The following is a 12,429-nucleotide window of genomic DNA, read 5'->3' on the forward strand; positions in this document are numbered from 1 at the left end:
ATTGCTTCACATATCAGGGAATGCAATGATTCCCCCCAAGTTTTTGAAGTCCTGCAAAAGTCTTTTTATATGTTAGGGAATCCAATGATTCCAGCAGATTTTGAAGTCTTGTAAGAGTCTTATCATTTCTCAGAAAATCCAATGATTCCTGAGAGCTTTCAAGTCTTATGTCTCAGAGAATCCAATGATTCCTGAGGGTTTTCAAGTCCTACAAGAATCTTATCATGTCTCAGAGAACCCAATGATTCCTGAGGGTTTTGAAGTCCAACAATTTTCTATATGGACTCAAACACCATAACTGCCACGCTCTTTCAATGGTGAGCACAACCATCAACAGAACCACCTGATATTTCTTGGGTCTTCTTCGTTTCAAGGGTCTTCTCTGTCTCTCTGCGATGGACAAGGTGAATACCGCTCATTGGCACCCATTTGATTCCTTCCTTACCTGTAGAGATACAAGCAAACCCTCTCCCCCAAGCCATTAGCCTATCTGATCCCTTCCATTCACCACTTTCTGGGTCTTTCCACATCACCTGATGATTTTCTAAAGATAGTGAAGCTGCTCGCACTGGACATTGCCCTTCCGGTGAGTTATAAAACCTGTCTGCCGGAGCCAGTGCATCTTTGTCAAAAATCAAGAAGTTAATAGTATAAAGGGTTAGATTTAGTAGTTCTCTAGGGTTACCTGTGGCTCCCCCTTTCTTTTGTTTTTGGAGCAGCGTCTTAATGTCCCTGTTTTTCCTCTCTACTATTGCCAGTCCTTGAGGATTAAAGGGTATGCCAGTGGTATGTAAAATCTTATACTGTGCACAAAAGTGTGCAAAATGTTTGGAGGCATATGCAGGGCCATTGTCTGTTTTTATTGCTTGTGGCACCACCCATAATAGCAAATGCTTGTGTAAGGAATTCAGTGACCACTCGGGCTGTCTCTCAAGCCTCAGCCCATTACAATATAATATTGCAAAGTATCTGGCACATTGCAGGTGCTGAATTAATGTTTATTTCCTTCCTTCCTTTTCTTGTTTACAAAATGAAAGGAACAGATTAGATGACTTCTAAGTTTCCCTCCAGCTCTAAATCTATACTCCTATAACTTTCAATTATATTTAGCATTGAATATTCAATGCTATTTATATGAAGAAGATACACCTATAAATTTATGGACTTATAGGAAAAATGCTATAGTCTGTAAAACTTCATTCACAAAATTCCCTTAATATTTATTTAGTGCCAATACACATAGGATCAGAGATTTAAAGCTAAAAAGAACCTTAAGACCATCAAATCCAATTCACTGATTTTATACATGAAAAAAAAAAAAAAAAAGAAGAAGCACAGAGATTTAACCAGGGTTATAAGATATCTTTAGGCCAACTAGATTCCTAAGAGGATGGAACACTGAGCCTCGAGTCAGAAAGTTGAGTTCAAATTGGTCTCAGACATGTACTAGCTATGTGACCCTGGGTAAGTCACAACACTGTTTGCCTCAGTTTCTTCATCTGGAAATAGAACTAGAGTAGGAAATGGCAAACCATTCCAGTATCTTTGCTAAGAAAATCCTTTGTGAGGTCACAAAGTGTCAGACATAAATGAATTGACTGCACAACAAACAAGAATAAAGCTGGAGTAAATCTTAGAGACTTTTTAATCCTAACATTATTTTAAAGATGATGGAATTTCAGTGAGATGAAGTGATCTTTCTAAGTAGTTTCAAAGTTGGAAGGAGAATTGAGGTTCTCTGATTCACTGTCCAGTGTTCTTTACATTATACTATTCAATCTCCAAAACATGTGAATGAGCCTTCTACATTTGCCAAGGGAAAGAAAGAAATGCTTCAAAATTTTATACTGTGTTGCACTTTTACCCATCTTTTGCCATATGAGAAGCACATTTCAGTAAAACACATGCTTTTTCCTTTATGGGCTCATTGTACATATGAATAGCATGTGATAATTGCCATGTTTAAATTTCCTGTAGGTTTCTTGAATGGTTTCTCTTGCAGATGACATTATTTGATTATAGATCTACAACTGGAAGGGAAACCAAAGACCATTTAATCTAGCCTTCTCTTTTACAAATGATAAATCTATGGTTCAGAGAAATCATATGATATATCTATGATCCTACTGTATATACATGTAAGAGGCAAAATCTGAACCCAACTCCTTTGGCTCCAAATTCCATGCTTTTGGGGAAAGACAGAAGGGAAAACAAAAACACAAACAAAAAAATAACAACTCCCCCAAACCAACAAATAATAGAGTTAAAATTTAGAAGACAAACTTCAATTATTTTATTTATTTATTTTATTTTACTAATGCATGGCTTGCTGCAGGAGCCATATTCACTCACTGTAATCTTTCATCACTGTGTGTGCTGGGCTGCCTAACATCTGTGGATTGTTAAGATAAGTTATTACGCAGACCTGCTTTAGTTTAGATTAGTTTGGAACACATCCCAGGATATTCAATCAGGATGTAATTCCTGCAGGCTGCTAAACGGCTTGCTCCACATACTTCTCCCAAAATGGTTTTCGATCAACAGTCTTCTTGTCGAAATAATTGTCACCTCAGCTGCTTTTCAACTCTTCCAGAAAGACCTTTGTCAAGCAATCCCTTTGGAATGAGTATGGCTTAAGGCAAACCCTAGCCAATAATAGGTAAAAACTATAAAGAGAATACTAAATAGATGTGATAAACTAGCTTCTCTGTGAGTATCATGCTTGTCTCCTTCCATGTGGGTGGTGTTTGAAAGAGTGTGACAAAATCTCATGTATGTTTTATTTTATAGTCTATGTGAATAATTTCTTGGTCTTTTGTGGGTTTGATCTTTTTTGCATGTGATTTCTATGTGAGAATGAGAAGACTGATTTCAGATATACAGTTTTCACAAAATGAGATTTTCATGATGTAAAAATTGTGTATGCTTATGTTTTATTTAAACAGAAAAAAATGACTAGACTTCTTAGCCATTTTAAAATATATTTCTAATCATAACAATATAAGATGAGATGTTTGGATCTATGTGATTATTTATACTTAAATCTGTGTAAGAAAGTAATGAACTTATATTATTGAAGGCTCATTTCAAACATATTTTGGTCAATAACCATTTTAAGATAACTGCAATTATTTTTTGTCCATATACCTTCTAGTATTAGATCAAGGCAAGATTTTATTTGAAAATAGAATTGAATTTATATTTATTACATAATTTTCCATTCATTGTTATGGAATATTTTCTAAATAGACGTGTGACTATAAACAGTATATGGAACACATTGGCAAAAACTTTGTACATCTTCAAATTATTGACATGTCAAGTCCTGATTACATTTAGAAAATTATCATAACTTCCTAATAGCAGAGAAAGGAATGAATCATTAAGAAAGAATCATAACCCCATTTCCCTATCAGAATCTTTTAGGTTTCTCTTTACTAGTTTTTCTCTATTTTGATAACTACAGAAGTGTGTGTGTGTGTGTGTGTGTGTGTGTGTGTGTGTGTGTGTGTGTATGTAATGATTTTGCCTCTAAATTCCTAGAAAAGAAATACATTCTCAGTAAATTTGTATTTAAAACTTGCTTTTCAGAAAGGACTAGTGAAAGCAATGAGTTAAAGAATATTTAGTTTTGTTGTTATAATAACAAAAATATGAAACATCACAATGTTCAACAGTTATTTAAATAATGCAAAAGGTATAAAAGTGTACTTCTTCTAGCTACTGGAATCTTGTCACCCTTGCTACTGTTTGTTTGCTAGAGGAAACAAGATATCAAGAAATCTATCATGTTGTATATACATCTTGGACTTGTCCCATGCATGCTTAGGTCTTTTGAGCAGAGAGTGCTCTTTCTTTCTTCTATTCAGAATCCTTGACTGAGAATATTTGTCCTGATAAAGTCCCACTCAGTGTCTCTATTTTAATCAACTGAGAGTTTTGAATGACCTTAATTCATTAAGCAGAGGAGCTGATGATATGTAACACAGTGGGGGAAATAGCCATCTTTTCCTTATTTGGTCAGCAATTTAAACGGAAGCAGCTATACTCTATAAATCCTAAATTATGATGTAGGCTTTACAAGATGAGCAGCTCATCTTGTTGGACATCTCAGTAAATGAGAATACGCTTATATTTTTTATGGCTTTCTGTGTGTATATTATATATAGTCTTTGAATTAGATCTTTTTCCAGCCTCTCCCTTATTAGAGAGAGCTGAGGAAGATAGATAAAGCTTTTGCAATACTCTGATTCTAACAGCTAGCTTCCATTTACTTATGGTCTCAGTCTTTTTTATTTTGTTTTCTATAAAAAAGCAACAATCTACATCATAGTTCATCTAGATCTCCAAAGATACACGCACACACACACACACACACACACACACACACACACACACACTTTAAATTAAAAAAAAATATGACTTTTTCCTATCTTTGTTTTTCCTCTTCACTTCATTTGAGCTTTTCTTCTTATCCTCTTAAGGAGGTTTAAAATAACATGCATGCCTTTCCCTCCTAGCTTTAGGATTCCTATTCTTTTATCACATTCTACTCTTTATGATTTAATGTCTTCATTATTTTCTTCATTTGCTAATATATTACCTCCATCATCCCATTTTTATTTTCCCTTTGGGATTTTATTGTCCTAGAATAAATTTAGGAAACTTGGATCTCAAGTTTTGAATTGATGGTAAAACTTTAAAAAAGCACATCTGTATGTCTATGTGTGTAGAAACATATGTAGATGCATATATATTACAAAATACATTTAAATTTATAACATTATACATAATTCTCTGTAAGCTTCTGAGGCAAATATAATAGATTGTTTTAAAAGAATGACTGAATTAATGCTATTAATTTTGTTTGATTCGAATTGATAACTTTATCATCACTTATCACCTTGTCACTTACTAGAGGATGACAAATTTTGAGGGCCTTATAAACTCATTTATTATTAGGAAAATGATTGCAATGCTTAAATATGACCGTGGAGTATAATGGCAATATATTTTGGTATCAGAAAGACCTGGATTTGAAGTTTACTTCACATACTTAGGTGTATGACCATTGTGAGACACTTGATGTCTCTGATCCTCAGTTTTATAGATAATAAAATGTGGATAATAATTGCACTTACATCATAGGATTATTGTAAGACTCAAACAAGATAATGTATATAAAGTGTTTTGCAAACATTAAAACTCTATATGAAAATGAATTATTATTATTCTATGAAAAGCAGTACAGTTTCCAATGGTGATGAAGCTGGATTTTGGAAGAAGCATTTGATATAGTCTAAGAACATTAATTCTGTCACATGAAGTCTTTGCCCATTGACAGCACTGCTGAATGGGGAGAGTGGGAGCTGACATTGTGTGCGGGGCCAGTAGTTGCCCTGGCATGCTCACTTAATCCAGCCATAGTCTTCGCTGAATATGATGCAGGTCAAGGTGACTGAAGTAGAAAGGCAAATAGCCTCCTATCTATACCTAGAGAGATACATAGACTTACTTATTCCTCCCTGTTCTGAGAAGAGGAAGAAGGTATAAGATTACTGAAAGATGGTTTAAAAAGTTTTAGTTTATTTCTTAATTAAGTATTCTGAAGGAATGATTGTAATTTAGGTAGATAGATATGACTAAGTTGTGCCTTAGGTTTATTGCATTGTTAATTAGTTACTTGGAAAATTATATTGCATACTATAAAACATTCCTTGTGGTAAAAGAAGAAACTAGAAAAATGGAAAATTGAAGGAAAAAAGATTATGCAGATTGCCTTCTTGATTTATTCACTGTTACTTTTTTTATTCATGTAACTACATTTTTTTTTTTTGTGATAGAGGGTGGACCTGGGATTTCTTAAAAATAAGGAAGTCTCAAGTAAGGGCATCAACAATTCAGATTGGTTCTTTCTCTTCAACTTGTAATCTTAATTTCCTAAAGTGGTGAGAGGTTAACGTCCTTGCTTAAGATCACATGACCAGTATATTTCAGATACAGGTCTTGAATCTAAATCTTCTTTACTTCTCCATTGGCTCTGTCAGCCGGTACACTTTATGACTTTCATTAACACTCTAGGAAAAAAAAAAGGAAGTTTAATGTAAAGGAAAAGAATTAAAGCTTTAGAGCTCTGAAGGACCTCAGAAGATACCTAATCTTATGTTCTTATTTTACAGATGTGGAATTAAGACTCAGTGAGGTAATTGCCTATTGACAGAGAATAAGTTGTAGAAGCTTTCTGTTTCTAGACAAACAAATGAAGACCTGAGTTCAAATTTGATCTCACATACTAACTAGTTTTTTGACCTTGGAAAAATACTTAATCTCTGTTTGCCTCAGTTTTCCCATTAATAAAACAGGGATAATAATGTTTCCTACCTTCCAGGGTAGTTTTAAGGATCAGATAACATAATTACACAGTGTCTGGCATATAACTTGGCACATAGTAAGCATTAGATAAATGTTTAAAAAAAACAATAGTAGTTAGCATTTAGGTAGAACTTTAAGACGAATAAGATGAATTACAAATACCATTTCATTCTATGTTCACAATAATCCTGGTAAATATGCCCAATTTTCACCATTTTACAAATAAGAAAACCAAGGCAGGTGGCAATTATATAATTTAGCTAGTGTCACATAACTAGTAAGTTGCTGAAATTGGATTTGAATTTCAGTTCCAACAGTGGAGTTGAAGTTTCACTGTTGAGTTTCAGTCACTTTAGGCCCAGTGCTTTTTCCATTGTCTCACCTCTTTACTTATCTACTCAAGCCTAAAACCATATAGCTCCCAACCCTGCAGCTTATTTGACAGTTGGAATATTGTCTAGATGGATACTATCTTATTAGTGACTGATGCCAGGATTTGAAATTATAGTCTTTCCGACTCCAGTTCCAGTATTCCATTCCATTCTACCCAGCGGCCTCAAGCCAACAAATATCGGGTCTCTTCCTAATAATGATAGTCTAAAGCTAATGAATCCCACGATTCATAGGAAATAGCCTATGGGAATAGAAATGAATGAAGAAGAAATTCTAATATGTTTGAAGATAGAAAGAGTCTGAAAAATAATCTCAGCCAATTCCTTTCTTTTACATTTTAGTAAACCAAGGATCAAACACTTGCCCAGTAGATCTAGGCAGGAGATTGGCTCTAGACAGTGTATGTACCACTTGAGAACATCCATTTTCTCAAGAAATTTAGAAGGGCTTTTGTGGATAAAAAACTTTTTAATTTCTCTTGAAATCAAATTATGTTATTCAGGAAGTATGCTGCTTATCTCTTAATTCCTAACACACACACACACACACACAGCCAGAGCGGGAGAGAAAGAGACAAGAGAAACAGAGAGAAAGAAAAAGAGATAGAGACAGAGAAAAAGATATACACACACGTATACACCCAGAGTAGTAGTATAGTAGATGCTGGATTCATGCTCTTCCTTTATATTATTGGCTAAGTGATCCTGGAAAAGTCAGTTTGACTACTTAGTGTTTAAGATTGCTCATAAATCAATCAATGTGCATTCATTAAGGCACCATGGAGGTGAAAATATAATAAATTAAATAATACTTACTTGCATGTACTCTACATTCTAAAAACATAACTAGATCTTCTTTGGTTAAAGGAATTTCCTTCCAAAAGCTCTATATACCAGTGAAACATTAGTCTCAGATAAATAAGACTATTACTTAAATGCATGTTTTTTTCCCCTGCACATAGTACATTTCTCAGAGTGAATGCTATCTTGTTCTTTCTTTTTTAAACAGGTTATGTGGGTATGCAATTTATGTCGAAAGCAACAAGAAATCTTAACCAAGTCTGGAGCTTGGTTTTTTGGGAGTGGAACTCAACCACCAAGTCAAGACGGGACACTCAGTGACACAGCTACTGGTGCAGGTTCCGAGGTGCCTAGAGAAAAAAAAGCGAGGCTACAAGAACGATCAAGATCTCAGACCCCCTTAAGCACAGCAGCAGCCTCCCAGGAAATCACTCCTTCAGGGGTCCCATCAGAGCGAAGCAAAGGAACAGAACTGTCCCAGAAAGCCATGGGTCTGGAACAGAAACAGGTTTCATCCAGATCTAGAAGTGAACCCTCTCGAGAAAGGTAATAGTCAGCAGAACTATTACTTTCCTCTCTCTGGAGACCATGGCAGGGGCATAATTAGAAATCCTCACCATTTAGGGGATCTGACTTGTTCAAGGTAGTAATCATTAAAAACCATTGCACATCTAAAACAAAAAAAACTGTCTATAAAAGTGAAAAAATGGGTAAACTTTAGCCCACTTTATGAACAAATGATCAGAGAATTGTAGAGCTGAATCAAAAAGATCTCAAAAGTCCCTCATTTTGAAGATGAGGAGAAAGAGCTTCAGGTTAAGTGATTTACCCAAAGTCAAGAAGGTGTCAGAAGTAAAATTTAAGCCCAGATCCTTTGACTCTGAAGCCAATATTCTTTCAACTGAATTTAACCTCAGAGTATATATGATTGAAAACTTGCATTTCATATTTATTGTTTTTTCAATTATTGGTCATGTCCAACACTTTGTGACCCTATTTGAGGTTTTCTTGGCAAAGACATAGGAGTGCTTTGCCATTTCCTTCTTCAGTTCATTTTACAGATGTGAAAAGTGAGGCAAAAATGGTTAAGTTACTTGCTCATGGTCACATAGCTAGTAAGTGCTTGAGACCAGAGTTGAAGTCAGGCCCTCTGACTCTAGCGTAAGTCAATTCAATTTACCATGACTCAAATTCCCAATTTGTAAAATGGGGATAATAATAGCATCAATTTTTCAAAGAGATGCTGCAAAAATTAAATGATTTAACACATGTAAAACACTTAACAAAACTTAAATCTTTATGGAAATGCTACATATTGTTATTATTATATTGATAAACTTCTGTTTATTTTTGCTTCTTTTGCAGCTCTTATAAATATTTGGTAGGTATGATACAAAGAACACTGAATTAAGAGTAAGGGATCATGTATTTTGACAGTGATGCTGACCCAATCATTCTAAATGCTCCCTGGCAAATGATATTGACATGTTTGCCAGTAATCTCATCCTTTAGCAAAGAAATTACACAGTGATCTCTAAGGTGGTCTTTTATCTGTAAGTTCAACATGCTATGATAAAAACATGGAGACAACATGTCCCACTTCATTTTAGATCTGAACAGATCTCTGATGCTATGATATAATATTATGAATGTCAATATGATAATTTTGACATTCTATAAAGAACCTGGAAAATATGGAATAGGAATACTTGAATATTAATGGATTCATCCTGGAAACCCAGCTTCTATCAGCAGCTATACCAAGTAATGTTTAAAAGGAAGAAAATTGCTTGCTATCTCAAGAATAGGGCAAGAAAGGAGGGAAGGGAAGAGCAAAGGGAGAGGAAAGGAAAGATTTGGGACTTGAAGCTTAAAAAAGAAGGAAATTATAAAAATCGTTTTAACATGTAACTAGGCAAAATGTACATATATATATACAGAGAGAGAGAAAGAGAGAGAGAGAGTGTGTGTTAAGGCTAAACTATCTGAGAAAAAACTATAAAGTTTGAACGTTTTTATTCTTTTGGTTGAGTAAATTAATGTGGAGAACTATTTATTTTTTTCCTACTTATTCTTTTCTCTTTTCCTCCTTAAAGTGTAATGAGATTAATTATTGTGTCCAAGTTATTTGATTGTTATGATAAAGAAATATGAATAAAAATGAGTGGATGTGTGTCTAGAGGGTAGTCCTTAGAATCAAGATCAGAATTCAGGTTCTCCCTGTGACACATATTGGCTATATGACTCTAGACAAATCATTTGACCTTTCGGGATATTAGGCAACTCTCTAAAACCACAAGTTGCATAAAAAGTGCTGACCTGAACTAATAAAAGGGAGATTTTCATCTGAAAGGTCCCTATGTACTTAAAATCATAATTCTGGATAAAAATAAGTGATGTTTATATAGTAATTAATGCTTGCAAAGCACTTTATATAAATTATCTTATTTTAATTTTACAAGATCTCTCTGGGTTAGGTTCTATAATAATACTTATTTCAGAGAAGAGGAAAGAAAGAATATTTGCCCATAATCCCAAACCTAATGTCCTAGGAGATGTTTGGTCTCAAATCTTCATGATTTAAGTCTCTCTCTCTCTCTCTCTCTGTATATATATATATATATATATATATATATACATATATATGTATATATATATATAATATATATACAATATGAATATTATGTATATATATTCAATATATATTCAATATGAATATATATTGTATATATATATACAATATGAAATTATCTGACTTAATGCTAAATTATATTTCTGACAGAAAACCCTTTATATCAAAATATTCCTTGTTTATATTTTCCTTGTTAATTTACATCGTTAATGCTATCATGTTGACATACATAGCAATATAGAGATGTTCACATTTGAAATGAAGGAGTCAATATATCTCCTCTTTTTATCATGGATCAAAAAAATTTAAAATGGAAGAGTCTTCAGTTGTTATCTGGTACAGTTCCTTTGCTTCATTGATGATAAGCAGCACTCGCCAACATGCATACAAATGGCTAGTGTCAACACCAGGGTTAGAACCCCAATTTCTTGACTTCCAACCTAGTACATTTTGTATTATATTACTTAACTCATATCTCTTGGCAAAAAGTGGTGGGTTTTTTGTTTGTTTTGCTTCATATTTTAGTGTCTTGCAGATAGCCCATAATTATTAGAAAAATAGGTTAATACATAAAATCAGTTTCCATCTTCAAGGACTTACATGCTAATGAGAGAGAGAGAGAAGATATAGATTAGTAACCTTAGAAAAGAAGGTTCAAGTGGCTGGGGAAATCAATAAAGGATCCTTTCCAAATGTGACTCATTGGACAGCTACTTATTTTTTCTATTGTATCCACATAGACAATTTCAAAATGTTGAAGTCATTCACAATGATAAAAACCATAAAACATGATTCTAAGAAATACAGTGATGCAATTGACCCATATCTGGAAAACAATTTGTTTTAACGCTTTAACCATGGCTCTATCACCCACTTCTAAAATTAGATATCATATTCACTTATTGAATCACATCTTAATGTTCATCATGGCGTGAATGCATGTATTTCAGACCTAAAGGAGAAATATTTGTGCTCGTCTAATTTTTGTGATTTGTTTTTTTCATTGTTATACTACTTATATTTCTCTTAGGAAGAAAACTTCAGTGACTGCTGAGCAGAATGGTAAAGGAGGACTGAAAAGTGAGCGTAAACGTGTGCCAAAATCCTCCCTTCAGCCAGGTGAGGGACCTGTGGAAGAAAGGGACCGGAAGGAAAGGAGGGAAAGAAGACTAGAGAAGGGCCGATCACAGGATTTGCCAGAAAAGCATGAAGAGAGCAAAGGTATGGAGGATGAGAAACAAAGGAAAGAAGAAGAATATCAGACTCGATACCGCAGTGACCCTAATCTAGCAAGATATCCTGTTAAGCCCCACCCTGAAGAACAGCAGATGCGCATGCATGCCAAAGTCTCTAAAGCTCGCCATGAAAGGAGACATAGTGATGTGTCTTTGCCCCACACAGAGATGGAAGAATCAGAGGTGCCGGAGAATAAGTTAGGGAAACGGGCCCAGCCCTCTGGAACTCAGGATCGAAAATCCCTTTTGGAAACTCAGAGGTCATATTCCATAGAAAGAACAGGTGATGTAAGAGTATCTGTTTCTAAACAATTAACTAACCATAGCCCACCAGCTCCCAGGCATGGCCCTGTTCCAACAGAACACCCTGAGTCCAAGAGCCAAGAGTCTTTCAAAAAGCAGAGTCGCCTAGATCCCAGCTCTGCTATTCTTATCCGGAAAGCAAAGAGGGAGAAAATGGAAACAATGCTGAGGAATGACTCTCTGAGCTCTGACCAGTCAGAGTCAGTGCGGCCATCTCCGCCCAAGCCCTATAGATCTAAGAGAGGGGGAAAGAAAAGACAGATGTCTGTCAGCAGCTCTGAGGAAGAAGGTGCCTCCACACCTGAATATACCAGCTGTGAAGATGTGGAAATAGAAAGTGAAAGCGTCAGTGAAAAGGGTAAGTGAGAGATCTATTGTGGTGTGATGTGAGAGAAAGTAGGGAATGTGCACTATTCTCATAGTCTAGTTTTAAGACATTCTGTTCCAGGAATTAGGTTCTTAACGACCTTCTCACTCCAATCCTCAACAATCACTCTCAGGTTCCAAGTCAAATTTGAAAACCTCACCAAAAGTTCCAAATTTACAAGGTGGTTATCTATCAAACTCAAACACAGTGCCTTGAATTTATTTTTTTTTCCCCTGAGGCAATTGGAGTTGTGACTTTCCCAGGGTCACACAGATAGGAAGTGTTAGGTGTCTGAGATCAGATTTGAAACAGGTTCTCCAGATTTCA

At 34.9% G+C, this 12,429-nt stretch overlaps 1 protein-coding gene across 33 annotated transcripts in view; it reads left to right on the forward strand.

The window, feature by feature from the left end:
- The window catches only part of RIMS1 (regulating synaptic membrane exocytosis 1), a 718,240-nt gene that overhangs the window by 367,934 nt on the left and 337,877 nt on the right, over window positions 1-12,429 (forward strand). For all 33 annotated transcript variants that reach the window (XM_051997263.1, XM_051997264.1, XM_051997226.1 and 30 more), the window contains 2 exons: window positions 7,774-8,111; window positions 11,228-12,093. In XM_051997263.1, the coding sequence (XP_051853223.1) occupies window positions 7,774-8,111; window positions 11,228-12,093 (1,204 nt within the window). Of the gene's footprint in view, window positions 1-7,773; window positions 8,112-11,227; window positions 12,094-12,429 lie in introns of those variants that run through there.

This window comes from Antechinus flavipes, chromosome 4, assembly GCF_016432865.1.
Source record: "Antechinus flavipes isolate AdamAnt ecotype Samford, QLD, Australia chromosome 4, AdamAnt_v2, whole genome shotgun sequence".
NCBI lineage: Eukaryota > Metazoa > Chordata > Mammalia > Dasyuromorphia > Dasyuridae > Antechinus > Antechinus flavipes.